The following is a 25,153-nucleotide window of genomic DNA, read 5'->3' as shown; positions in this document are numbered from 1 at the left end:
ACGAGACCGCGGGAGGCGGACGGACGGAGAAGAAGAACCGCGCCGAAACAGACACAGAGAGCGTGCGAGCCACGAATCTCGAACCGTGACTGAAACGCATACGTTTTGGCACGTACTACGCGGAAAAACTACTCGACGGCGACGTCGCAAAAAGCCCCGCGATCCGTCGCGGGCGCCGACACAACAGCTCGACACCATGGCCGCGACCGCCGCGCGCCACGCCGCGTGCATCGCGTACGCCTCGCGCGTCGGCGCGACGCGCCCGTTCTCGTCGTCCCGCGCCGTCACCCGCGCGGTCGGCGGCCAGCGCGCCGCCCTCCTCGGCGGCGACGACGCGCGCGCGCGATGGACGGCCTCGACCTCGGCGAATAAATCGTCGTCGTCGTCGTCGCGCCGCGCGCGCACGTTTCTCACCGTGCACGCGAAGAAGAAAGGGTTCGCGGAGCTCCTCGGGAACCTCGCGCCGCCGAGCGCGGACGACTACAACGGCCGACCGCGCCTCGTGAAGGGAACGGTCAGCGCGAAGCAGCACGTCCCCGCGTCGATCCCGCGGCCGCCGTACGCGGATAACGGATTTCTCCCAGGCGCGTTCTACACACTGGTTCCCATACGACCGCGTTGGCGATGTGGACGCCGATCCTTAAGGACTTTTCCCGGCGTCTCTCTCCGCCCATCCCTCGCTTTCAATCCCCGACCTCGACGCCTTTCAACTCCATCTGACGCCTTTGAACTCCACCCCGACATTCGCTCGTATGGAACGACCCTCAGACATGAACGAGAAGTACCAAATCCACGACGCGGACGGCATCGCGAAGATGCGCGCCGCGTCGCTGCTCGCCGCGCAGGTTCTCGACTACGCGGAGACGCTGTGCAAGCCCGGGGTCACGACGGACTTCATCGATCAGAAGGTGCACAAGATGATCGTCGACGCCGGCGCGTACCCGAGCCCGTTGAATTACGGCGGCTTTCCGAAGAGCGTGTGCACGTCGCTCAACGAGTGCATCTGTCACGGAATCCCGGACACGACCGAGCTCATGGACGGCGACATCATCAACGTCGACGTCACGGTGTACCTCAACGGGTACCACGGCGACACGTCGCGGACGATCATGGTCGGCGAGGGCGTCACGGACGAGGTGCGGCGACTGGTGGACGCGACGGATCGATGCCTCGCCGCCGCCATCGACGTCTGCGGGCCCGGCGTTCCCGTGCGAAAGATCGGCGCGACGATCCACGGGCTCGCGGACGAGCTCGGGTTTGGGGTCGTCGAGAAGTTCGTCGGACACGGCGTCGGGTACGAGTTCCACAGCGGTCCGACGGTGCGCCATCATCGGAACAACGACCCGGGGACGTTGGTGCTGAATCAGGCGCGTTCTCAGTATACACCGGTTCCCGTGCGACCGCGTCGGCGCGGTGAACGCGATTCCTTAAGGACTTTACTTCCCGTCGTTACCGTCCTCCCACCCCACGCTGCTTTCAATCCCGACACACATCGACGCCTTTGAACTCCGCTTCTGACGCCTTTGAACTCCACCCCGACGTCGCTTCGTATGGACAATTACCCTCAGACGTTCACCATCGAGCCGATGTTGACCATCGGCCGGACGAACGATCGGATGTGGAAGGACGGGTGGACCGCGTTGACCGCGGACGGGAAGTGGACCGCGCAGGCGGAGCACACGCTGTTGATCACGGAGGGTGGGGTGGAGATTTTGACCGCGTCTCCCGCGAAGGCGGCGGCGGCGGCGGCGGCGGCGAAGTAGGTCTCGCGTTGTAATTCTGCCGTGATGAGCGAGAAAATAAACCGAAAACTCCAACGAACGCGCCTCGCGAGCGACGATGAAGGATCTGATGAGATCCTCGCGCCCCTCGCGCGGCACTGCGCGATGCACGGCGGACGAGGCGGCGGGCGCGGCGGGCGCGGCGCCGGCACCGCGGCCGCGCCGATCACCTTAGACGACGACGCGATGCGACCGCCCCCCGCGCAGCACGCGAAGGAGCCGTCCGGCGCGCCGCCGCTCTACCCGCCGCTGATTCGCATGCCCCCGCCCCCCGTCCCCACGGAGCGAGAGATGGAGCTCCTGAAGATAAAGCGCGAGCTGCACGCGTTCTGGCGGAACTCGTGCTACTACCTCGACAGCGAGCCGGAGCGCGGCGAGCACCCCGAGGTCGTCGTGGAGCAGTACGCGGACAAGGTCGAGCGCGAGCGCGCGAAGAGCGCGCCGTCGAAGCTCGCGCGGCTGAGAGAGATCATCAAGGACGACGCCGCGTACTTCCCGGCGGAGCTGTTCGCGTGTCTGGGGATCCCGAGCGGCGGAGACGGCGGGGCCGGAGGCGGCGGGACGGCGGGTGGGAAGGCGGCCTCGGGCGGCGGCGGCGGCGGCGGCGGCGGCGGCGCGCGTGGGAAGAAGCGCGCGAGAGGGGACGCGTCCGCGGCGAGCGGCGACGGCGACGGCGACGACGACGACGACGACGACGGCGGCCGCATCGGCCGACTCGAGAAGCTCGCGAAGCTGGAGAAGGAGCGCGAGGAGGAAGCGCGCGCGGCCGCGGAGGGCGCGGGCGGCGGCGGAAGCGGCGGCGGCGGGAGAGAGCTCCGCCGCGGGTCGCGGCGCGTCTCTTTCAAGGAGGAGGACAAAGCCGCGGCGGCGACCGGGGGCAAAGCCGGCGGCGGCGCGGGGAAACCGTCGACGTCGACGGACGCGGGGAAACCCTCGGGGGGCGGCGGCGGCGCGACGACGTCGGACGACGCGACCAAGGACGACGGCGACGAGAGCGACGGCGGCAAGGAGGAGGAGGACGACTGGGACGACGAGGACGAATACCAGCGCGGGGAGACGTTCGACGACGACGACGGGTACGAGGACGACGTCGGGGGCGACGGCGACGACGAGGCGTTCTTTTAGTTAGGCGCGTTCTATACACTGGTCCCCATACGACCGCGTTCGCGTGGTGAACGCCGATCCTTAAGGAATTCGCCGGCGCATCTCTCCGCCCACCCCTCGCTTTCAATCCCCGCCCTCGGCGCCTTTCAACGCCAACCGACGCCTTTCAACTCCACCCCGACATTCGCTTGTATAGAACGGCCCTTAGGGTTCGAGTCCGCGCGCGCGGCCGGCGGCGACGTGGTTCTTCAGTAGTCTATCATTCGCGGGGTACGTACTGTTCGCGTGATGATCCCCGCGCGCGTGCCGCGACGCTCCCCGACGCGCTCCCCACCGCGCCTCCGCCGCTTCCCCCCCCCCCCCCCCGCCGCGCTCATCATTGGTTCATCCGCCCGATGCGTTGCATGATGACCTGCCCCGTCTCGAGGTACCTCAGCGCGCAGTTGCTCAGGCACGCGCTCTCGTAGCGATCGAGCGAGTCCGCGGGCCGCGTCACGCACTTGTCGAAGCACACGTCCGCGAGCTTGGACACGACCTCGTTGAACATCGCCTTGCGCTTCTCCTCCTGCGGTGGGTCAGGACGGACGGACGGACGGACGGGGGCGGTGAGCGGGCGATGGGATCGGGGACGGGATCGCGGGATCGCGGGATCGCGCGAGAGGCGACGCGGCCGCGACGGAGGACGGGGAGCGATTATCGCGGGGTTCCTCGCGCGCGGCGCACCTCGAGGAAGTTTTGCATCTCGGGCGTGACGCCCTGCGACATCTTCGCGCGGTTTCGGGACCTCGCGCGGGGCGTTGTGCGCGGCCGTCCTCGCGAGATCGCCCGCTCGTAGTTTTCGTCGATGAGTAGGACTCGACGCGCGCGGGAGATTGTTTCGCCCGCGCGCCCGTCGCGTCCTCATCCCTCGCGGCGCGGCGCAGCGCGTTCCGTTCCTCGACACCCGACGCGATGGCGCTCGCGTCCACGCGCGCGATCGCGCTGGAGACGCCGCCGCGCGCGCGCCTCGCGTCGCGCCGCGGCGACGTCGCCGGCGTTCGACGCGTCGTGATGCACCGCGCGGAAGGTCGGCACCGATCCGCCGGGGGCGCTTCTTCGCTCCGCGAGCGTCGTCCGTCGTCGCGCCATCGCCATCGCCAACGCGTCGTCGTCGCCGCCGCCGCCGCCGCGGACGACGACGACTCGAACAAAGGCCTCGGCCTCCTCGAGTGGCTCGGCCCGGTGATCCCGCAGGGCGCGCTCGTGACCGGCGTCAAGGGCGGGTGGAAGCTCGCGTGGCGAACGATGATGACCGAGCTCGCGCCGTCCGACGACGCCGGCGCGTACGTCCGTCCGTCGTACGGCTTCGACGACACGCTCTCGAACGATCCCACGGCGAAGCACCCGGCGATGTGCGGCCGGTACGTCGTCTACGTCGGCAACGCGTGCCCGTGGTGCCACAGGGTCACGCTGACGATCGCGCTCAAGGGGCTGAGCGACGCGATCGCGGTGGTGAAGATGACGGACGACGCCGAGCGCGCTTCGCGGGGCGGCTGGGTTTTTGAACAGTTCCCGGCGTCGGCGCGCGACCCGGTGTTCGGGGCGAGAGACCTGCGGGAGGTGTACGACGCCGCGGTGATGTCGAAGGGACCCGCGGGGGCGCCGTACCGAGGGCGGTGCACCGCGCCGTTGCTGTTGGACGCGGCGAGGAAGACGCCGGTGTGCAACGAGAGCGCGGACATCGTTCGCGCGCTCAACGACGTGGACTTCGTCGGCGTCGGACAAGGTGTCGGACAAGGTGTCGGACAGAGTGACGCGGAAGAGGGCGTCGTGGAGCTGCGGCCCGCGGCGCTGCTCGACGAGATCGACGCGTGGGGCGAGGAGGTGTATCGCGGTCTGAATAACGGCGTGTACCGGTGCGGTTTCGCGACGTCGCAAGCCGCGTACGAGAGGGCGGCGACGGACGTCAAGACGACGTTACTCAAGGTCGAGAAACGGCTGTCAGAAAGCCGTTTCTTGTGCGGGGATAAGATCACCGAGGCGGACGTGCGCTTATTCCCTACGATCGTTCGCTTCGACGCCGTGTACGCGACGCTGTTCAAGTGCTCGAACGTCAGAGTCGCGGACCTCCCGTGCGTCTCCGGATTCATGAAGGACGTCTACGCGTTGCCGGGCGTGAGAGAGACGGTGGACTTGGCGGGGTACCGGAGCTCGTACTTCGGTCAGCTGTTTCCGTTGAACCCGGGAGGGATCGTGCCGATCGGGCCGACGGAGGCGGACTTGGGGTTGGGCGAAGACGCGAACCGAGGCACGGGCGACGTGTTTCACAGGAGATGACGACTCACTCGTCAGCCGCAGCAGAGAGAAGCGACGTTCTACGAGAATGAATTACGTTCTGATGACAAACAACTCCGTCGTCACCGCTGTCGATTGTGCGACGTGACGCCGCCTTCCCACACCTCGAGCACGACGGACGACCGCCGCGCGTCCTCGCTCACGAGCGGCGTCACCCCGTGCACGCGCTCGGACGGAAACACGACCGCGTCGCCTCTCCGCAACCCCTCGACCGTGGTCCTGACCCCCGCGCCGTCCGCCGTAAACAGCACGCCGCCGCCGCCGGCGTCCTCGCGGTCGAGCAACACGCTCATCGTCAGCGTCGAGCCCGCGTCGCGGTGCGTCGGATCGCTCACCGACCCCCCCTGCGAATACGCGTGATACTCGATCGACCGCACGTACGCGTGGCGGCCGCGGAGGAGGCCCCACCCGCCGCCGCTCTCGACGACGCACTCGCGCGGCGCGCGGCGCGCGTCGCCGCCGGGCCGGTCGCGCGCGTCGCCCTCGTCCGCGCGGTGCAACGCGCGCAAAAGCTTCGCGCGCAGACCCGGCGCGCGATTATCGATCTCCGCGTTCGCGTGCAGATGCATCACGCGGTGCGACGGCATGGCGTGGTACGCGTCCTCGACCGCGGCCCACGTCCCGTCCGCGCTCGTCTGCGACGACGGCGATCCGCGGTCGGCGTTGAGGATCGCCTCAGAGAGCGTCATCGCCAGCTGTTCTTCCTCGTCCGCGTCGTCGTCGTCGTCGTCGTCGTCGCCCTCCTCGCCCTCCTCGCCGTCGTCCTCCGCGCCCTCGCCGCGAAGGCTGCCCCCGCCCCCGCGCGCTTCCCCTCTCTCCATCCTCTCTCTCTCTTCTTCCTCCTCGTCCTCCGTGCGCGTCCTGTGCGGCCCTTCGAAGCCCGTCGACGCGGCGAACAGATGCAACGCCGCGCACTCGGCGTCGGTGAGCACGTTTCGCACGACGGCGACGGGCTCCGCGTCGGCGGCGACGCTCCCGGGGCCGCACGCGCGCGGCGTCGGCCGCGACGCCCTCCACGCCTCCACGCTCACGCACCGCGGCGGGACGACGAAGACGCCGTACTTGGCGTGCGTCTCGTCTCGGTACACCTCCCATCCGTCCGGATTCGCCGCGCGCGGGTCGAAGTCGTCGAACGACACGCCGTCGCGGTAATCGACGCACGCGTCCAGGGATTCGACGCACGTCACGATGGTAAACGGTCTCGGCGCGCGCTCCCACTCGCGCTTCAGCCACGGCGATATCGCGCGCAGGCCGTGTCCGGTGACGAAGACGATCACGACCGTCGGCGCGGGCGTCCCCGGCGCGAGCGCGTCGTCGCGGCCCAGGACGCCCTCCGGCGCGGCGGTCACGTCCGCGAGATGCCATCGGCACAGGGTATCCACGACGGGCCCGCGAGACTTGGCCCTCGACGCGCACCGCCGCAGGCACGTCGCGTCGATCTCCACGCCGACGCACCGGCATCCGTACCGCGCGGCGGCGTCGTGAAGGACGCGTCCGTCGCCGCACCCTAGGTCCCACACGACGGAGTCGCGCGTCAGCCGCGCGGCGTCGTAGACGACGGGAAGCCGAGAGGCGCAGCACGGCGCGAACGGGGATATCGAACGCGGACCCGCGTGCGAGTGCGGATCGTCCGTGTACAGGCGCGCGGTGAGGACGTGCTCGCGCGCGAGCGCGGACTGCTCCGCCTCGCACAGGTCGAGCGTCATGACGGTCAGCGGCGGCGGCGTGTACCTCGGCGCGGACTGCGGCGCCGCGCCGATCTCGCCGACGTCCACGTACGCGGCGACGACGGGCGCGCGCGGCGTGGAGTGTGTGTGTGTGGAGTGGCGACGTGGGTCGGAGAACGAAAACCCTGCACGAGCGAGCGGCCTACTCTTTCACATTTGATGATGTCGACGACGCCCGCGCCCGCGCCCGCGCCCGCCCAAGCCGCTAATAACGCTCGCACTCCTACCCGCTACCCGAGCAACCGCATGAGGCTCATCCCTAACGCCCCCATGGACATCACCGCGCCTATGCTGTACTTGATCACGTCGCTCTTCGCCGCCTCTATGTGCGTGCGCATGTTTGAGATCTCCCGGTCCAGCCGCAACTCCATCGCCGCCGTCTTGTTATCCTGCTGCTGCAAGTCGTCCCGTATGCGCCCGCGCTCGAGGTTTAGGTCCAGCTTCTGCGACGACGACACCTTCTCGTGCGTGTACCGCAGCTCCGCGCGGAGCTTCTCGCACTCGGCCATGACCACGTCGCTGAGGTGCTTCGAAGCGCTCGACGCCTCTCGGTGCCGCGCCTGTAAATCTTGTTGAAATTCACGAAAGTCCCCGCGCTGGCTCAGGACGTGCCTGTCCAGGTCCGCCTTGGACGCGAGCGGCTCCGTCGCGCGCTTCACCGCGTCTAACGTCGTCCGCACGATCGTCTCCGCCTGCGACGCGGAGAACCCCGCGCGCTCGCACGCGCGGAGCATCTCCAGGGTGTCCACGACGACGACCTCGCTGCGACGCCCGCGCTCGTCCTGAAGAGACGGCGACGCCGCGCCCGTCCACGGGCGATTCGGGATGGACGACGGCCCCGGCGTCGCCGCCTGGTTCGCCGCGCTCTTGATTCGCGCCTCCGCGGCGGCGCTGCCCTGCGACACCGGCGGCGAAGGCGAAGGCGAAGGCGTCGACGGCGACGTCGGGACGTCCGACGACGCGGAGGAGGAGGAGGAGGAAGCCTCGGAGGACGATCTCGTCGCCGCGGCCTGCGCGTCGTGACGACGCGCGGCGCGCTGCGACGGCGGCGGCGCGGGTTCGACGGCGCGCCACGCTCGGGGTGCGAGCCGCGACAGCGCGCGGAGACGCGTCATGTTTTCGGAGCGCGCGCGGTCGCGTGTGGCCGCGCGCCGAATGCATTTTGGTTATTAAAGCGCGTGCGCTCATGTTTCACGCCGTCATCACGCGCTCGCGTTTCCTCCAGACCCGACAGCGCGCCGCACGCGTTCGCGATGGCGTCCCTTCTCGCGGCGGCGTCCGCGATGCGGGCCGACCCGCGATGCGTCTCTCTCGCGTCGTCGCGTCGCCCGACCGCGGGGCTTCGCGCGACGACGACGCCGACGACGCGCCCCCACAGGGCGGGTGGGAATTCCTCCTCCCGATCCGCCCGGGCGTTAACAACGATCTCCTTCGCGGCGGACGCCCGCCCGGCGCAGTGGCCCGGGCTCCCGAAGGAGCCGAAGAAGAAATCCGGCGCCGGCGGCAGAGGCGGCGGCCGAGGCGGCGGCCGAGGCGGCGGCAGAGGCGGCGGCAGAGGCGGCGGCAGAGGCGGCCGAAGAAAGACCGCGTCGTCCGAGCGACGCGAGAAGCGCGACGACGCGGCGCGGGATCCCTCCGACGGCACGACCGCGTGGCGTCTGTTCGACGTGAAACTCTCCGTGGAAGACGACCCGGGGAAGGACTCCAACGACGTCACGGACGCGCTGCGACGCGCGGTCGCCGTCGAGCTCGGCCTCCCCGCGGACGCGCGGCGAGAGGACGGATCGCCGTTGCTGAGAGACGGCGAGACCTACGGCGTGCGCGTCGTGCGCAAGTCGTGCGACGCGAGGAAAATCCCGCCCGTGTTCAACTACGTCGTGGACGTGGACGACTCCGCGATCAACTCCGCGACGGTCGCGATGGGCTCGATCAAGCCGCTGAAGGTCAAGACGCGCGCGAAGGTGTGCGAGCGCGCGCCCGCGGAGGAGACTCCTTCGTCGCCGTTTGGTCTCAGAACTTCCGCCGCGGAGGGCGTCTTGTACGCCGTCGCCGCGCCGCCGAAATCGCTCGGCGCCGTCGGCGCGCCCCCCGTCGTCGTCGTCGGCCTCGGGCCCGCGGGTCTGTTCGCCGCGCTCGCGCTCGCGGAGACGGGCGCGAACGTCGTCGTGTTGGAGAGAGGGCAGCCGGTGGAGAGACGCGGACGAGACATCGGCGCGTTGTTCGCGCGGCGGAGGTTAAACGAGGACAGCAACCTGTGCTACGGCGAAGGCGGCGCGGGGACGTGGAGCGACGGGAAGCTCACGACGCGGATCGGGAGGAACAGCGAGGACGTGCGCGCGGTGTTGCGCGCGCTCGTGGAGTTTGGCGCGCCGGAGGGGATACTCGTGACGGGAAAGCCGCACCTCGGGACGGATCGGCTCGTGAAAATTTTACGAAACGCGAGGGCGTATCTCGCGTCCAGGGGCGTCGAGATTCGCTTCGGGGTGACCGTGGACGAGATCGCGTTCGAGGACGTCGACGCGGCGATCGCCGCGGGGTCGCTCGCGCGGACGAGGCGCGCGGTCGGCGTCCGTGCGAGGGTGAACGACGGAGGAGGAGGAGGAGAGGGAGAGGAGGACGCGAACGCCGTCTACGTCGCCGCGTCCGCCGTCGTCCTCGCGTCCGGGCACTCCGCGCGCGGTCTGTTCGAGTCCATGCACCGCGACGGCGTGTCGCTCGCGTACCAGCCGTTCGCGGCCGGGTTTCGCATCGAGCACCCGCAGGCGCTCATGGACGAGTTGCAGTACGGCGCGGAGTTGGCGGCGCTCGCGAGCCGAGGGAAGGGGCCGCTGCCGGTGGCGGATTACCGCCTCGCGCATCAGTGCGTCGGTCCCGGCGCGGGCGCGCGCGACGGCGGGCGAGGGTCGCCCGCGCGCGCGTGTTACTCTTTCTGCATGTGCCCCGGCGGGCAGATCGTCCCGACGTCCACCGATCCGAACGAGCTCTGCGTGAACGGGATGAGTTTTAGCGCGCGCGGCGGCAAGTGGGCGAACAGCGGTCTGGTCAGCACGATAACGGAAGAAGACGCGTTGCCGTTTTGTGAATCCCCCGGACGGGAGGCGTTATCTGGGCTGGATTTCCAGAGGCACATCGAGAGGAAAGCCGCGGAGATGGGCGGCGGCGACCTCGTCGTCCCAGTGCAGACTGCGGCGGATTTCATCGCGGGGAGAGACTCCGCCGTCGAGTCTCTGCCTCCGTCGTCGTACCGACTGGGCGTGAAACCCGCGCGTTTGGACCTTCTCTACCCGCCCGCGGTGACCGAGACCGTGCGCGAGGCCCTCCTCGCGTTCGACGAGAAGATGCCCGGATACGCTGGCGCGCGAGCGTTGCTTCACGCGCCGGAGGCGCGGACGAGTTCTCCCGTCCGAATCGTGCGGAGTAAGGTGGACATGCAGAGCGAGAGCGCGAGGGGGTTGTTCCCCGTGGGCGAGGGCGCGGGGTACGCGGGCGGAATCGTCAGCGCGGCGGTCGACGGGCTCCACGCCGGCGTCGCGGTCGCGGCGTTCGTCGAGGCGTCGACCGGGAGGTAGCGGGCGTCGATCTTTTTGAATAGCCGAGTACGTGTACACATAGTCGAAAATCGTATGACGCCCAGTCAGCATTTTTTTCCGACATTTTCCGGGCCACCGAACAGGTTATCAGGAGGTGCCCGAACGTGATACACATGGGCTACATAACTCTCATTGTCCCAGAGGCGCGGGGGCGTTCGGGCTCGCCCGGCATGAGAAACGCGCGCGTCCGCCTCGGGATGATCTTTTTCGCGGGGATCGTCCTCCTCGCCAGCACGACGAGCGCTCCTTTCGATCGCTCCGAGCCGCGATCCGAAGCGACCGGATCTTCACCAGGCGGGCGGGCGTCGATTATTCGGGCGGGCGACATTTATCCGGGCGGGCGTCGATTGTTGGCCGCGGCTCTCACGTTTAGCGAGCAAGCTAAGTTTACGGCTTCGGACGGTGTAGGTGGTGATAACTTTGGTGGGACCGTTTCCGTGAGTGGAGATTACGCGCTCGTTGGATCAGGTCTCGACGACGACAACGGTGACGCTAGCGGCAGCGTGTACGTGTTCCAGAGATCTGGACAGACGTGGAGTCAGGTGGGCAAGCTCACAGCGAGTGACGCATCAAGTTCGATGAAATTCGGTTGTTGCGTCTCCCAATCGGGAGACTATGCTCTCATCGGAGCATGTGGATCGAACGCAGGATACCCCGGCAAAGCGTATGTCTTCTTGCGCTCCGGGTCGACATACACGGAGCAGCATAGCTTCAGGGGTTCGGATACGTCGGGTGGTCATTATTTTGGTATAACATGTTCACTGTCAGGCGATTACGCCATCGTGGGAGCACCCTATACAACAGTGAGTGGAAATGGACAGGCTGGCAACGCATATATATTCGTGCGTTCTGGAGCGACTTGGTCGCAGCAAGCGAAGCTTACGGCGCCGGAAGTAACCTCGACGGATTGGTTTGGCCAATCGGTGAGCTTGTCGGGTGACTACGCCATCGTTAGCCAGAGCCTTGACGACGACAATGGTCTATCAAACAGTGGAAGCGCACACATATTCGTGCGTTCTGGGACGACGTGGTCGTCGCAGGCGGAGTTGCATGCTTCAGACACTTCGGCCGGCGACTCTTTCGGTAGTGCCGTGTCCATTTCGGGCGACACTGCCCTTCTTGGAGCTTATGGAGATGATGGCACGGGAAGCGCATACGTCTTCACGCGCTCAGGGACTACTTGGACGGAACAAGCAAAGCTGAAGGCAACGGCATCGGACGGGACTAGGCAGTTCGGCTACTCTGTCGCAATTCTGGGTGATGTCGCACTTATTGGTGATTATAAGACTGGGAGTGTTCCCAGTCGCGGCGTTTATGTATCCACGCGTTCAGGGGTGACCTGGTCGGTTCCGACGAAATATGACAGTTCAGACGGGGCGACAGGCGACGGCTTTGGCGTGGCAGTTGGACTGTCGACTACTAACGACTTCGTCGTCGGAGCAATCAAAGCCGACAAAGCATACGTATTTAAGTCTATGTGCGACGCCTCCACCGCTCCGACGAACGGCGGCGTCGGCACGTGCACGAACCAGCTCGCGTACGGATCGACGTGTCAGCCGACGTGCGACTCGGGGTACACGGTGTCAGGAACGACTTCGTGCAGCAACTCTGGAACATTGACTGCTGCCACGTGCAATGCTGGAGGTGGAGGGGGCGGCGGCGGAGGCGACAACGGCGGAGGCGACAGCGGCGGCGGAGGCAACAGCGGCGGCGGAGGAGGAGGAGGAGGAGGGACAGATATGATGATATATGTCATCGGCGGGCTGGGAATTACGATACCGGTCGTCATCTGCATGATTCTTGGTATTTGGTACAAACCTGCGCTCCGCAGATGTTGTCTGGCGTTGGGCTGTGTTTGGTGCGCAAACTTTCTCGTACCGGAACTCGAGACCCGAATGGCCAGCGTTGAGAGCTTCATGGCACAACAAAAGCTGCCTCGACTGATGGACGTCACCCCCGAGATATCCGCATCGGACGTTTCCGTGAACAAAAACGACGTGCTAGGTAGCGGCGGGTACGGCGCCGTGTACAGAGGCTCGTTCGAAGGAGGTAAAATCGCGGTGAAGGCGATGTTTGAAACCGGAATGAACAACATGATGTCCGCGGCGGCGGCGAGGATGATGCGCAAAGAGGCGCTCATCTTGTGCTCGCTCAATCACCCGAACATCATTCGCGTCTTCGGTACGGTTCCCGAGAAAGGATGGCTGGTCATGGAGTTGTGCGAGGGCGGGTCGCTGGACGAGCTTCTCCGCGATCACGACGTCGCCTTGGACTCGAGAGAGAAGGCGAGGTTGGCCAAGGAGACGGCGACGGGAGTCGCGTACCTACACATGAAAGACGTGAGCATCGTGCACGGCGACATGAAGGCGGCGAACGTCTTGCTGACGAAGCGTAGAGTCGTCAAGCTGTGTGACTTTGGCATGGCGGAAGCGAAGAACCGGTCGAAGACGATGACTTCGGCGGGCGCGGGACGCGTGGCGTTGACCGTCGCGTGGAGCGCCCCGGAGCTCTTCAAGGGCAAACAGAAGACGTTCGCGTCGGACGTCTACGCGTTAGGGATGACGTTGTGGCAAATTTTCGAGCGTCAGGAGCCCTTCAGCGCGATGCCGGAGGCTGCGATCGTGAACCAATGTCTCTCGGGCGTGCGCCCGGACATCTCCGCCGCGACGCCGGCGACGGCGAAAAAACTCATCGCGATGAGTTGGGCGGGAAATCCGAGCTCGCGGCCGCGCGCCGCCGCCGTCGCGTGCGCGTTGAACCAGTACCACGAGGGCATATCCCGGGGTAAGAGCGGCGCGGGGGACACGCGCACGAACGCCGTGCACCCCATGCCCGACTTCGGAAGGGAGTATAAACAGGTGCAGAGCGTGAGCGCGATGAACGAGGGCTCCATCGAGAGAGCGGGGGAGGAGAGCAGAGAGAGACTCGCGCGGCAGAGGAGTCGAATGCGACGGGAGAAGAGCGGGAAGGTGCAGCCCGTCGACGGCGCGCGCGAAGGCGACGATCAGTAGCGAGCGTAGAAATAGTATAGCGCCTTCGTCGTCGAGCGAACCGAACGCGCGAACGCGAGGCTCAGTAAGGACGCGAGCGTTCGAGGGACTGAACGAAACGTTTTTTATTTTCCAGCTGTTCGCGTTCTGTTCGTCGTCTGCTTAGGGTTGCATCTGGTGCTCGCGTCGCCTCGTCCACTCATGCTCCGCGCGCGGACGCTGCGCGGCATGATGAGTCTCCGCGCGCCCGCGGCGCTCCCGCGCGGTGGCGCGCCGCTGTCGCCGCGCGTCGCGCCCGCCGCCGCGACGGAGCGGCCGCCGCGCCGCGGCGTCGCGTCCGCGACGGCGTTCGGCGGCGTCCGAGACGAGTCCCGGAACGCGCGAGACGTCCAGCGACGCGCGGCGGCGTCGGAGGCGTCGTCGTCGTCGTCGTCGAACGCCTGCCCCGGGGCGAAGGCGCCGCTCGAAGACGTCGTGAACGACCCGTCGCGCGGCGCGCCCCCTCGCGGCGACGTCGGCGGCGTCCGGTGGGCGAGCGCGCGCGTCCTCGCCCTCGACGCGCGCGCGCGCGACCTCCGCGATCCTCCTTCGCTCCGCCGCCTCCGCGACGCGTCCTGGCGCGCGACGCTCCTCGACCCCGCGGACGTCCCACCCGCGCTGCCGCCGCAGCTCCTCTCCGTCGCGCCGATGATGGACTACACCACCGCGCACTTCCGCGCGATGTGCCGGATGCTCTCGCGCAAGACGTGGCTCTACACGGAGATGGAGGTGCGTTCTATACACTGGTTCCCATACGACCCCGTCGGCGTGGTCAACGCCGATCCTTAAGGACTTTTCCCGGCGCATCTCTCCGCCCATCCCTCGCTTTCAATCCCCGCCCTCGGCGCCTTTCAACGCCAACTGACGCCTTTGAACTCCACCCCGACATTCGCTCGTATGGAACGGCCCTGGAGGTGGACCAGACGTTGACGCACGTCGATCACCCTCGCCTCGACCGGTACCTGGACTTCCCGCTTCAGACGCACCCGAGCGTGTTGCAGCTCGGTGGGTCGGACCCGGAGTCGCTGGGTAGAGCGGCCGCGATCGCGGCGCCGTACGCGTACGACGAGCTCAACTTGAACTGCGGGTGCCCGTCGCCGAAAGTCGCGGGGAAGGGAAACTTCGGCGCCGCGCTCATGCTCGAGCCGGAGCTCGTCGCGGACTGCGTCGCCGCGATGGCGGCCAACTCGGGGGGCGCGCCCGTCACGGTGAAGTGCCGCATCGGCGTCGACGACGTAGACTCGTACGACGCGCTGTGCGCGTTCGTGGAGACCGTCGCCGCGCGGATGCCGCCGCGGCGGGGAGAGGACGCCAGGCCGCTGTTCGCGATTCACGCGAGGAAGGCGCTGCTCAGGCGCGTTCTATACACTGGTTCCCATACGACCGCGTCGGCGTGGTGAACGCCGATCCTTAAGGACTTTTCCCGGCGTTTCTCTCCGCCCATCCCTCGCTTTCAATCCCCGCCCTCGGCGCCTTTCAACGCCAACTGACGCCTTTCGACTCCACCCCGACGTTCGCTCGTATGGAACGACCCTCAGCGGCCTCTCCCCCGCGGAGAACCGAACGGTGCCGCCGCTTCGGCACGAGTGGGTGCACGCGCTCGCGAGGGACTTTCCGGACGTCGCGTTCGCGATCAACGGCGGGATCAACACGCTCGAGGAGGCGGTCGCGATCGCGCGTGGCGAGGGGACGCCGGTGGGGGGCGGTCGGCTCGTCGGAACGATGATCGGCCGCCGCGCGCACGCGGATCCGTGGGGTCTCCTCGCGCGCGCGGACACCGCGGTGTTCGGGGAGGCGAGCGATCCGTGCGTCAGTCGACGCGCGCTGCTGGAGACGTACGCGGCGTACGCGGACGCGACGTGGGCGAGGTACGGCACGACGAAGGACGGGTACGCGGTGCCTTCGATTCGGCATCTGATGCACCCGCTGCAAAATTTGTTTCTCGGAGAGCCCAACGCGAAGCGATGGAGGCGGGAGGTGGACGAGGTTTTGAAGCGCGACGCGAGGCGCGCGACGACGACGGTGACGGGCGTGCTCGAGGAGACGCTGAGGGTGCTTTCGGACGAGACCTTGGACCGCGCGCCGGGGGAGGTCGGCGAGGCGAGGACGCTGTTCGAGGGGAGCGACGTCAAGTTGCCGTCGCGCTCGCGGAGCGCCGTCGTCGCGTAGCGCGAACGAGTCCGTCCGTCGGTATCGCATGTTGTATCGTACAAAATGATAGAATGCATCAGAGCGAAGGGCGTCCTTCGTCTCGCGCGCGCGCTGTTCCCCTAATATCGTCGTCTGTTATCCCCGTCCCACCCCGCGAATCGATCGACGCGACGCGTCTCTCGCTCACGCCCTGACCTTCTTCCCCGGCGTGGACGTCGCGGCCTCCGCCGACGCCGCGCGCTTCCCGCCCCCCCCGGCGCGGCGTTCGTTCCTCCGTCTTCCCGCGTCCACGTCTCCGTACGGTCGAACCACCGCCTCGGAGTTCTTCAGCCCGTTCCACCCCGCCATCGCAGCCTTCGTCCTCGCCATCGCCTCGACCCGCGCGTCCTCCTCCTCGTCGCTGCCGCTCCGTTCCGTCAGCGGCGGCGGCTGGCTCGCGCGCTCCGACGCGCCAGCCCCGGCTCCGGCCCCGGCTCCGGCCGCGACGGGGACGCCGCCGGCTTCCTCCACGAGCATCGCGTTTAACGTCCGGAACCGCTTCTCGACTTTCGATACCAGCTGCGTCAAGACCTCGGTGCTGTAGAACGGCTGCTGGAGCACGCTGACCAAGAACGGCGACCGCAGCGACAGCGACGACGAGCGCTTGTCGTGCTTCTTTAAAATTTTCACGAGCGCGGTGTAGTTTAAGGACACCCAGTGTTCCATGAGCACGAGCTCGCCGTGGAAGTCCGCGTACGCGCGGCACATCTTCTTGTGCGCGTCCACGGTGTACTCGTCCGCCTTCTCGCCCTCCTTGTTGAGCACCCGGCGGTACTCCCCGCTCAGGCGTCGCTCGCGCATGACGAATTCCTCCTCGGAGTTCATGAAGAACTCGTTAAACTTGGCGAGCTCCGCGTTGAGCGTCTTCACGAACGCGAGCCGAGGGCCGGTGAGCTGCCGCCTCTGCGGCGGGGATTTCACCGCGCCCTCCGCGGGCGACCCGTCGCTGCTCTTCGCCTCCTCGGGGATGTCCTTGAGGACCTTCTTCAGGGTCTTGTAGCATAGGAACTGCGCGGTTGGGAAAGGGATAATTCAGTCGGTCGGCAGCGTTCGGGAAGATCGATAGATCAGTCGACGGAGGGACGACCGCGCGGGGCGCACCTTCTCTCGAACGCTCGGATGCGTCGCCTCGATGAGATCCGCGAACGTGTGCCCGAACTTCATCGCGCGCGGCGGGGACGGAGACGGAGCGCCCTCTCCGCGTCCGGCCTCGTGCCGCGCGGCGTAGTTGTGAGAATATCCCCAGAAAATATTCCTTTTCGGCCGTGTTTTCAGCCGTGATTTCACAATGTCTCGATCAACCTTGCACGCCGTCGGGTCGAATTGAAAGTAAAACGAACGCGTGTAACTGTTTTTCAAACTAAAGTCTACCTATGAAATTCTGCCAATCACGCGTTCGGCACGACCGGCGCGCGGCAGTCCACCCCCAACTCGAGCGCTCTCGCCAAGTCCACCACCGCGGTCGTCCTGTGGTGCTTCAGCCCTTCCACCTCCCTCTCCGCGTCCTCTACCGAGACGCGCACCGTGCGTAACCCTGCGAGCGGCGATGAAGAAGCGACGGGAGGGAGGATCGCGTCAGCGGGGGGCGGCGGCGGCGGCGGGAACGCGCGGGTAATACATGCAAACAGTTTTTGGCGTTCCGACGCCGACGACGGACTACCGCGCGCACCCATGTTCCTCAGCGCGGGCTCTATCCGATCCAGCATCGTCGCGCGGCTCGGCATCAAGCCGCTCAGGGGCGTCAGAAAGTCCGCGTGACTCCGCCCGCCGCGGTACTCGGGCGTCTTCTCCGGGTGCCTCAGGTATCGCATCATCTCGTCTCGAAAGTTGAACAGAAACGACGTGTGGTGGAGCCAACGTCCGCTGCTTATGCTCTGCGCGTTGCCGCCGACTTTCTTCTCGCCCACGACGTAGTCGTTCTCTCTCAGACGGAACCCTCTCACGCCGTCGAACACCCCCCCGCGCGCGCCGTACAGCTCCCCGGTCCAGTCCATGATCGGACGCGGGAACGGCGCGGGAAGACTGCCGTGCGCGTCGCGGTTCATCACGAGCGTCACGAACTGCGTGTCGCCGTCCACGATCACGGTGCCGCCGCCGCTGAACCGCTTGATCACCGTCAGGTCGTCCCTCTGCGCGGCCTCCACGTCCAACAGAGCGTGCGGCTTGCCGGAGATGCCGAGCACGACCGCGGGGGATTTCGCGCCGTCGTTCACGACGCAGTAGTTTTCGCTCGAGACGCGAAGGAGCGCCTCCTCGAGGCGGAGCTGCCGCAGGATGCACATCCCGGACGTGCGGATCACCTTCACGACGTTCCGCGCGGCCGCGGCGGGCGGCGCGGGGGGTCGCATCGCGGGGACACCGTGACGCCCCCCGCGCCGTCGGGAGAGCTCTCCGCGGCGCGACGTGCGGCGCGGTATGTCGAGGCGGCGTCGTCGCTCGTCGACGGGATCTGAAGTAACAAATACTTTCCCGCGAAGTTTTCGCGCCGTGGCGTGTGCCCTGTGCCGTCATGTTTTGACCGCAGCACGCCACGCCGCCGGCCATTCCTCGCCGCGCCGCGGGCGCACCGTTCGCGTCTCCGCGGGCGCGTTGGCGTGAATCATGAACAGCGCGGGGTCGAGCCCGATGGGCTCGGAGACGTCGCTCACCGGCGATTCGCTGCGACGAAGGCCCGCGCACAGTCGGAAGGCGTCCTTCAGCGACGATCTGGAAGTCGCGGACCCGGGAGAGGAGGGCGCGCTCCTCGCCGCGATGGCGCTCGAGGGCATGAGCATCCGAAGCAGGCACGCGCCGGGGTGGAGCGTCGCGACGCCGTCGGAGAGCGTCGCGTCCGCGGCGGCGTCGGGCGTCGCGGGCGGCGGCGGCGGCGCGCGACGCGTCGGCAGCGCCGACGCGCTCGGCGTCCTCGAGGACGCCAGCGACGGCGACGACGACGACGACGAGGTCACGAGCGCGGGGAAGCCGATCCCGAGCGCGCGAGCGCGCGTCCCCTCGCCGCCGCCCGCCGTCGGTGGGACGTCCATACGAAGCCGCCCGCCGAAGCCGAAGCCGCCGCCGGACGTCGACGCGACCGCGACCGCGACCGCGCCGCCGCCCCCGCCGACGCGCGTCAAGGCTGTCGTCGCGACCGGCGGCTTCCTCGTCGACAAGAGCGGCGGCGAAGGTAAGGAGTACAAGGGCGGCGACACGGCGTTGGTGACGGTGCCGCGCGGGTGCACGTTCCGCGACCTCGTCGTCTTGTGCGGGATCGAGCCGGAGGAGGGCGACGAAGAGAACGACGACGTCGGCGGCGAGAGGAGAGACCCGGTGCTGGTCGCGGCGAAGCGCGCGCGCGTGCAGTACCGCGACCCGTCGGACGCGTCCATCTACATTCGCGTCAAGACGGACGCGGACGTGCGCGAGATGCTCGAGGAGTGGGACGCGCACGTCGCCGCCGCGTCCGCGTCTATCTCCGCCGGGGAGGGAGGGGGGAGCGCGAGCGCGAGCGTCGGGAAGTTGCGCGTGTTCGTGACCGACATCGCGACCGCGGCGGGGCGGGGGGGGCACCGCGCGCGTCCGAACGCCGTCGCGGACTCGGACTCGCCGAGGGAGAGCGGAGGGACGCCGCGGGTCCTCTCCGAGGCGGGGACGGACGGCGGCGGCGGCGGCGTCGGCGGCGGCGGCGGCGTCGGGTCCCCTCTCGCGAACGCCGAGGCGGCGACGAAGGCGACGGCGGCGGAGAGACGCGCGGAGCTGCAGGTGGTTCCGAGCGCGGAGCTCGAGCTCGTGAACCGCCTCGGCGGCGGCGCGTTCGGGGAGGTGCACTTGGCGCTGTGGCGCGGGAGCGAAGTCGCGGTGAAGTTTCTCACCGCGATCGCGCCGGACGGAAGAGACGACGGCGGCTCCGAGGCGTCCGAGAGCGACGACGACGACGCGGACGCGGACGCGGGCGCGGGCGCGGACGCGGGCGCGGGCGTCGCGGGCTCGAACCCCGGCGGCGCGCGGAGGAAAGCGAAGGCGAAGGCGGCGGCGGATAAGACGAGGGGGGATAAGCGCGCGTCCGCGGCGGCGTCGCGGGAGATGGAGTCGTTCCTTCGCGAGGCGCACACGATGGCGGCGCTGCAGCACCCGAACGTGGTGTTCATCTACGGCGTCGTGAACGACGGCGAACGGTTGGGGATCGTCGAGGAGTTCATGTCGAGCGGGTCGCTGCGGCGGTTGCTGAACCTGCACCAACGCGACGTCGAGAAAGAAAAGGAGAGAGAGCTAGCGCGGATGACCGAGCGCGAGGGCGAGGCGGGCGAGAGCCCGACGCTCGCGCTCGCGTCCGCGCAGCCCCCCGCGGCGGCGGCGGCGAAAGAGCGGCCGTCGAAAAACGTGCTCGGCGCGAAGCTCCGAGCGAGGTGCGCGTTGGACGTCGCGCGAGGCATGGCGTACCTGCACTCGAAGCGTTTCGTGCACTTCGATCTGAAGTGCGACAACGTCCTCACCGCGCGACGAGGCGCGAAGCTGCAGTGCAAGGTGTGCGACTTTGGGCTCTCGAAACGACGCCGGTCGCACGCGTCGTTCGTCAGCGGCGTCAACTCGCACCGCGGGACGTTGCCGTGGACGGCGCCGGAGCTGTTGAACGCGCCGACGAGGGCGTCTGAAAAGGTGGACGTGTACTCGTTCGCGGTGCTCATGTGGGAGCTGTGGACCGGGGCGTATCCGTACGCGGGCATGCACGAGCAGACGATCATGTGCGGGATCATGATGCGCTCGCTGCGGCCGGACGTCGCGGACGGGGAGAACCCCGCGGGGTCGCCCGTGAACGGGTGGAAGTCTCTCATGTTTGAGGCGTGGCGGGATAAGCCGGAGGAGCGGCCGAGTTTCGAGGAGATCGTGAAGCGGTTAGAGGGGATGCTCAAGGCGAGCGAGGGGGTACCGTAGCAGCCGAAGCCGAGCGTAATTTTAAAAAAGAACGGAGCCGTCTCCGTCTTCGTTCCTAATAAGTACTTCTACGTGTACGTGCTTCGCTTGACGCGCGCGAGCGGGTCCGCCTTCGCCTCGACGCCGTTCTCGACCGCGATCTCCTCCAAGTGCGCGGCGTACTTCCCGGGCTCTCGCAGGAAGTGCGGGGTCATGGTAAACACGCCTTTGGACACGGACGCGTGCGTGAATCGCAACCAAGCGCTCTTCGCGTCCGGGTACTCCTCCAGCGCGATCCGACCGCTGTGCAGGAGCTTGAAATCCAAGTGCTTCCTTCCCTCTAACAGCCTCCACGCGCCCTCGAGGTAACACTGGTCCTTCGCGAGCGACTTCTTCTCGGACGTGTCCGATAACCCTCGCTTACATCGATAGCACTGCTGCCAACGACGGCTCAGCTCCGGGACGTACGGCTCCAAAGCCTCGAACAACGACGAAAACCCGAGCTGCGTGCCCATCCACCGCGTCCAGTACGCGAGCGCGGGGCCCCACAGGAGCTTCACCTTGGCGGACATGTGCGTGTTCAACGTCGCGAGGCCTTCCTCGGTGACGAGGTGCTCCCTCGGGGTGACGTTTCGCCCTCGAAGCGCCCAATGCGACGCGGTGTTGAACGTCCCGCGGACGTACTCGGACGCGTGCGCGTCGTTGATCGCGCACGCGAAATGCGTCCCAATCTCGTGGTCTAACAGCGCTTGGATCCACTCCCTTCGGAAAAACCCTCCGGTGGACGCTTTCGACGGCATGTGCAGCACCCCGTGCGCTTTCCTTCGCCCCAGGCTCATCGTCATCGACGGCGTCGCGAGGGAGTCGTGCCACTCGATCGTGACGTTCTTTTCGATGCCGTGATCGATCAGGTACTCCTTGATCGTGTCTTCCAAGTCGCTCACGCCGATCGTGTCGCCGCCCCACGCCGCCTTTTCGTACGATCCCTCGTCGCCGTACCTCTCTCGCTTCGCGTTCATGATCCGCGTCGCGTGATCGAGGAGGTCGTCCCTCGGCGCGCCCCACTCGCTCATGCGGAGCCGCGCGGCTTCTTCATCCGCGTACACGAATTGCGGGTCGCGCGGTAACGAATCGCGCTCGCCCTTCTTGTACGCGTCCCACGCGGCCAAGAACGCGCGCCGCTCCTCCGCGGCGTTAAGAGGCGTCATGTTGCCGTACGCCATCGTCGGCGTGAGCTCTTTCGTCTTTTCTTTCTTCGCCTTCAGCGTGCGGCTGTACTCGTTCACTTTTTTCGCAACCTCCTCTCGCGCCTCGCGCTCGATCTTGTCCCTCATCTGTCCCGGGGTCATCACGCTCCACGGCTTCCCTCTTACCGTCTCCCACTCGCCGCGACGGAACATGTTTCGCAGCTCCGGCGGCGGCGCCGTCGGCGCCTTCTCCGCGCGCGCCGCCGCCGCCGCCGCGGCTTTCAACGCCACGGGATCGTCCGGGTTCATCTCCAAACGCTTCGCGGCCGCCTTCTCTCTCGCCTTGCACCCGCCGATCCACGGCCGCGGCGGCCGCGGCGACGCCGCCTGCGGGCGGGACGGCGACGCCTTCGGCGACGACTCGCACGACGACGACGTCGGCGTCGTCGTCGAGGCCGACGACGACGTCGGCGTCGTCGTCGAGGCCGACGACCGCGGCGGCGGCGCGACGCGGTTCGGCGTCGCCGGCGGCGTTCGACGCGGCTCATTCGACGCGATCGTCGCGGTTCCGCACTCGATCCTGCGCAGCGCCGCAGCGCCCGGCGTCGGCGTCGGCGCCGCGACCGTGGGCTTCGGCTTCGACGCCCGCGGCTGCGCGACGACGCGCATCGCCGTGAGGCTCGGCGTGGACGACAGCCGCGGGGACGCCTTGAACGCGTCGCGCGGCGGCGTCGGCGTCGCCGCCGCCGGCGCCGGTGCCGGCGCGCCGCCCGTCGTCTTCGAAATCGTCCTCGGCTGCGCGGCGACGACGACGCGCCGCATCGCTTTCTCCACCTCCTCCGCGCTTCGCGACGGCGACCACGACCGCGCGTCGTTCGCCGGGCTCCCGCTTCGCCCGCGTCTGGCGGGTTTCACGAACACCGGCGCCTTGCCCGGGACGAAGTAGTACTCCCCCTCGGTTCTCGACGCCCTCGACAGGCGCTCCCACGGCGTGCTCGAGCGTCCTCTCCTCTCGTCGGCGGTGTCGTCGGCATCGCACGCGGGCGCGGGGTCGCGCGTCGGCGACGGCGAGACGGTTCGGCGCGACGGCGACGGCGACGGCGACAGCCTCGATTTGGATTTGGACTTGGATTTGGATTTCGCCCTCGCCTTGGATTTCGTCGTCGTCGTCGTCGTCGTCGCGGTTCGCTTCTTCGGCTTCTTCTTCTTCGGCGCGGTCGCGCTCGCGCCGCCGTCGGCGCTCGACGCGGAGCTCGATTCGCCTTCGGAGCGCCGCCGCGACATCGCCTTCGCGTTCGAAACCTCGAGAGCCATCATCGTTTCCGTCTCGGAGATCGTCGCGTCGAGTCGCGAGGACGACGACGATTCCTCCGCGACTGACGACGCGATCTCCGCGCGCGCGGCGGGCGTATCCGCGCGCGGCTGTCCCCTTCGCGCGCCCCGCCCTCGCGCGCGCCTCCCAAACGCCGCGGCGGTGCCCTCCTCGCCGCCGCGAACGCTGCCTGACGCGACGCGCGACGCGTCGTGATGTGCGCGCGAGGGCGAGGACCGAGGGGTCAAAGCGCGCGAGTCCCGAACTCCCGAAACTCAACACCTTCGTACGTTCCGTACTCGTACGCGAAAACGTGACCGCGTCGCATACATTCGATACCAGTATTCCACGTCCGCGGCGAGCGGGCATCTCATTGGCCGAGCGCGAGGATGTAGCGGTGCTGGCTCGTTTTTTCACCTTAGCCTTATCGAACCCTGCGGAGGGCGACGGCGACGGCGCCGCGACCTCGCGCGCCATTCTCACCGCACACGCGCGTCCCCGCACACGCTACGCACCCCGAAAGATAAGATGATGTCTCTCGTCTCCACCCCCGTCGTCGCCGCGCGCGTCACCGCGAAGAAGCACGCGGTCCGCAAGACGACGATCGCGTCCGCGACCAACACGCCGGAGTCCTCCTCCGTCGCGCAAAAGGCGGTCGCGGCGACGATCGCGCTGTCTTTCATCGCGCAGCCCGCGTTCGCGGACGACGCGGCGGACAAGAAGGCGAAGGCCGCCGCGCTCGCCGCGGAGATGGCCGGCGACCTCCAGGCGAAGAAGGGCGTCGTCATGGACTCGTCCCCGAAGAAGGTCAAGCAGCTCGCCGCGCCGACGTCGTTCCCGAGCTTCAGCGGTCCGAAGATCTCCTCCGGCGCGCCCAAGGCGGCCAAGGCGAAGTCCGCGGGGCCGTCGTTCTCGCTCCCGTCCTTCTCGCTCCCGTCGCTCCCGGGCGGCGGCGAGAAGAAGGCGGCCGCGCCGAAGGCGGCCGCGGCCCCGAAGCCGGCCGGCGGCGAAGTCTCCATCGGCGGCGGCCTCGGCCCCATCATGCTCGTGTTGTTCTCGCCGCTCATCGCCGTCGGCGCCTTCTCGGTGCAGACGCTCCTTCGCGTCATCCCGCAAGCCAAGGACGGCAAGGAATTCTTCCCCAAGGACACGATGCCGTTCTAAGCTGAGCCCCTAAGCGACGCGACGCGATGCGACGCGACGCGACGCGCTGGACGACGACGGCGATCGTGGGTGTAGGCGGAGGAGGGTAGGGATGCGGCGCCTCGGCGAGGGCGCCGCGCGTTAAGGTTACGAGCGCGACGAGGACGCGCGAGCGGAGGAGGGAGCGTTTTTTGTAAGACCGACGCGACGCGTTCGAGAGACACGACACGACGCGCTCGTCCTCCCCGCCGCGCCCCGCCGCGGTATCGTACACGTTACCTCCGTCGACGCGCGCGCGGATCGGATCACGCCGCCGCGTCGCCGCCGCCTTCGCCCGTCGCCGTCGTCGTCTCCGTCTCCGCGAACGCCGCGAGCTGCTCTAGCGCACTGCCCAGCTTCTGGTTCGTCTCCTCGACCATGGCTCTCAGCGCCTGGATCGTGTTGCACTCCCCGCCGCCGGGGCTGCCCCCGCGAAGCCGCGCGGACGCGCCCTCGTCCGACGTCGCGTCGTCCCTCCCGCCGCCGCCGGGGGGAGACGCGGTGCCTTCCCTCGCGGCGACGGCGACGGCGGCGAACGCGCTCGCGCGCGCGCGCGCGGCCGCCGCCGTCGCCGTCGCCGCGAGGGAAGGCACCGCGTCTCCCCCCGGCGGCGGCGGGAGGGACGACGCGACGTCGGACGAGGGCGCGTCCGCGCGGCTTCGCGGGGGCAGCCCCGGCGGCGGGGAGTGCAACACGATCCAGGCGCTGAGAGCCATGGTCGAGGAGACGAACCAGAAGCTGGGCAGTGCGCTAGAGCAGCTCGCGGCGTTCGCGGAGACGGAGACGACGACGGCGACGGGCGAAGGCGGCGGCGACGCGGCGGCGTGATC

At 68.1% G+C, this 25,153-nt stretch overlaps 16 protein-coding genes across 16 annotated transcripts; 10 read left to right on the top strand and 6 right to left on the bottom strand.

Annotated features, from left to right (window-relative positions):
* Positions 1–770: 770 nt before the first annotated feature.
* MICPUCDRAFT_44341 (uncharacterized protein) lies at positions 771–1,763 on the top strand (the record flags this gene model as incomplete). The annotated part of the gene is made up of 2 exons (XM_003058901.1): positions 771–1,388; positions 1,569–1,763. 2 exons carry the CDS (start codon positions 771–773, stop codon positions 1,761–1,763), a joined length of 813 nt encoding a protein of 270 aa, XP_003058947.1.
* Positions 1,764–1,886: 123 nt separating this feature from the next.
* MICPUCDRAFT_58261 (uncharacterized protein) lies at positions 1,887–2,906 on the top strand (the record flags this gene model as incomplete). The annotated part of the gene is made up of 1 exon (XM_003058900.1): positions 1,887–2,906. One exon carries the CDS (start codon positions 1,887–1,889, stop codon positions 2,904–2,906), a length of 1,020 nt encoding a protein of 339 aa, XP_003058946.1.
* Positions 2,907–3,261: 355 nt separating this feature from the next.
* MICPUCDRAFT_58260 (uncharacterized protein) lies at positions 3,262–3,650 on the bottom strand (the record flags this gene model as incomplete). The annotated part of the gene is made up of 2 exons (XM_003058536.1): positions 3,262–3,450; positions 3,609–3,650. The coding sequence occupies 2 exons, from the start codon at positions 3,648–3,650 to the stop codon at positions 3,262–3,264; spliced, it is 231 nt and encodes a 76-aa protein (XP_003058582.1).
* Positions 3,651–4,169: 519 nt separating this feature from the next.
* On the top strand, positions 4,170–5,201 carry MICPUCDRAFT_44340 (uncharacterized protein; the record flags this gene model as incomplete). Its single annotated transcript, XM_003058899.1, has 1 exon — positions 4,170–5,201. The coding sequence occupies one exon, from the start codon at positions 4,170–4,172 to the stop codon at positions 5,199–5,201; it is 1,032 nt and encodes a 343-aa protein (XP_003058945.1).
* Positions 5,202–5,281: 80 nt separating this feature from the next.
* Positions 5,282–6,925, bottom strand: MICPUCDRAFT_39893 (uncharacterized protein; the record flags this gene model as incomplete). Its single annotated transcript, XM_003058535.1, has 1 exon — positions 5,282–6,925. One exon carries the CDS (start codon positions 6,923–6,925, stop codon positions 5,282–5,284), a length of 1,644 nt encoding a protein of 547 aa, XP_003058581.1.
* A 251-nt stretch (positions 6,926–7,176) lies between these two features.
* MICPUCDRAFT_58257 (uncharacterized protein) lies at positions 7,177–8,061 on the bottom strand (the record flags this gene model as incomplete). Its single annotated transcript, XM_003058534.1, has 1 exon — positions 7,177–8,061. The coding sequence occupies one exon, from the start codon at positions 8,059–8,061 to the stop codon at positions 7,177–7,179; it is 885 nt and encodes a 294-aa protein (XP_003058580.1).
* A 138-nt stretch (positions 8,062–8,199) lies between these two features.
* On the top strand, positions 8,200–10,515 carry MICPUCDRAFT_58256 (uncharacterized protein; the record flags this gene model as incomplete). The annotated part of the gene is made up of 1 exon (XM_003058898.1): positions 8,200–10,515. The coding sequence occupies one exon, from the start codon at positions 8,200–8,202 to the stop codon at positions 10,513–10,515; it is 2,316 nt and encodes a 771-aa protein (XP_003058944.1).
* A 389-nt stretch (positions 10,516–10,904) lies between these two features.
* Positions 10,905–11,951, top strand: MICPUCDRAFT_3294 (uncharacterized protein; the record flags this gene model as incomplete). Its single annotated transcript, XM_003058897.1, has 1 exon — positions 10,905–11,951. A coding segment is annotated over one exon (1,047 nt), but the record flags the coding sequence as incomplete, so codon positions are not given.
* Positions 11,952–12,536: 585 nt separating this feature from the next.
* MICPUCDRAFT_6143 (uncharacterized protein) lies at positions 12,537–13,268 on the top strand (the record flags this gene model as incomplete). The annotated part of the gene is made up of 1 exon (XM_003058896.1): positions 12,537–13,268. A coding segment is annotated over one exon (732 nt), but the record flags the coding sequence as incomplete, so codon positions are not given.
* Positions 13,269–14,177: 909 nt separating this feature from the next.
* On the top strand, positions 14,178–15,641 carry MICPUCDRAFT_3699 (uncharacterized protein; the record flags this gene model as incomplete). Its single annotated transcript, XM_003058895.1, has 3 exons — positions 14,178–14,294; positions 14,480–14,952; positions 15,104–15,641. Coding segments are annotated over 3 exons (1,128 nt in total), but the record flags the coding sequence as incomplete, so codon positions are not given.
* A 128-nt stretch (positions 15,642–15,769) lies between these two features.
* MICPUCDRAFT_58253 (uncharacterized protein) lies at positions 15,770–16,919 on the bottom strand (the record flags this gene model as incomplete). Its single annotated transcript, XM_003058533.1, has 2 exons — positions 15,770–16,763; positions 16,857–16,919. 2 exons carry the CDS (start codon positions 16,917–16,919, stop codon positions 15,900–15,902), a joined length of 927 nt encoding a protein of 308 aa, XP_003058579.1. The 3' UTR covers positions 15,770–15,899.
* A 509-nt stretch (positions 16,920–17,428) lies between these two features.
* MICPUCDRAFT_6456 (uncharacterized protein) lies at positions 17,429–18,064 on the bottom strand (the record flags this gene model as incomplete). The annotated part of the gene is made up of 1 exon (XM_003058532.1): positions 17,429–18,064. A coding segment is annotated over one exon (636 nt), but the record flags the coding sequence as incomplete, so codon positions are not given.
* Positions 18,065–19,487: 1,423 nt separating this feature from the next.
* On the top strand, positions 19,488–20,636 carry MICPUCDRAFT_5065 (uncharacterized protein; the record flags this gene model as incomplete). Its single annotated transcript, XM_003058894.1, has 3 exons — positions 19,488–19,594; positions 19,778–19,976; positions 20,097–20,636. Coding segments are annotated over 3 exons (846 nt in total), but the record flags the coding sequence as incomplete, so codon positions are not given.
* A 95-nt stretch (positions 20,637–20,731) lies between these two features.
* On the bottom strand, positions 20,732–21,661 carry MICPUCDRAFT_17103 (uncharacterized protein; the record flags this gene model as incomplete). The annotated part of the gene is made up of 1 exon (XM_003058531.1): positions 20,732–21,661. One exon carries the CDS (start codon positions 21,659–21,661, stop codon positions 20,732–20,734), a length of 930 nt encoding a protein of 309 aa, XP_003058577.1.
* Positions 21,662–23,672: 2,011 nt separating this feature from the next.
* MICPUCDRAFT_58249 (uncharacterized protein) lies at positions 23,673–24,305 on the top strand (the record flags this gene model as incomplete). Its single annotated transcript, XM_003058893.1, has 1 exon — positions 23,673–24,305. One exon carries the CDS (start codon positions 23,673–23,675, stop codon positions 24,303–24,305), a length of 633 nt encoding a protein of 210 aa, XP_003058939.1.
* Positions 24,306–24,701: 396 nt separating this feature from the next.
* MICPUCDRAFT_58248 (uncharacterized protein) lies at positions 24,702–25,151 on the top strand (the record flags this gene model as incomplete). The annotated part of the gene is made up of 1 exon (XM_003058892.1): positions 24,702–25,151. One exon carries the CDS (start codon positions 24,702–24,704, stop codon positions 25,149–25,151), a length of 450 nt encoding a protein of 149 aa, XP_003058938.1.
* Positions 25,152–25,153: the final 2 nt, after the last annotated feature.

Source organism: Micromonas pusilla (genome assembly GCF_000151265.4).
Source record: "Micromonas pusilla CCMP1545 genomic scaffold MICPUCscaffold_5, whole genome shotgun sequence".
Lineage (NCBI taxonomy): Eukaryota > Viridiplantae > Chlorophyta > Mamiellophyceae > Mamiellales > Mamiellaceae > Micromonas > Micromonas pusilla.
The sequence above is the reverse complement of the archived record's forward strand: the minus strand, read 5'-3'. Positions and strand labels throughout refer to the sequence as shown.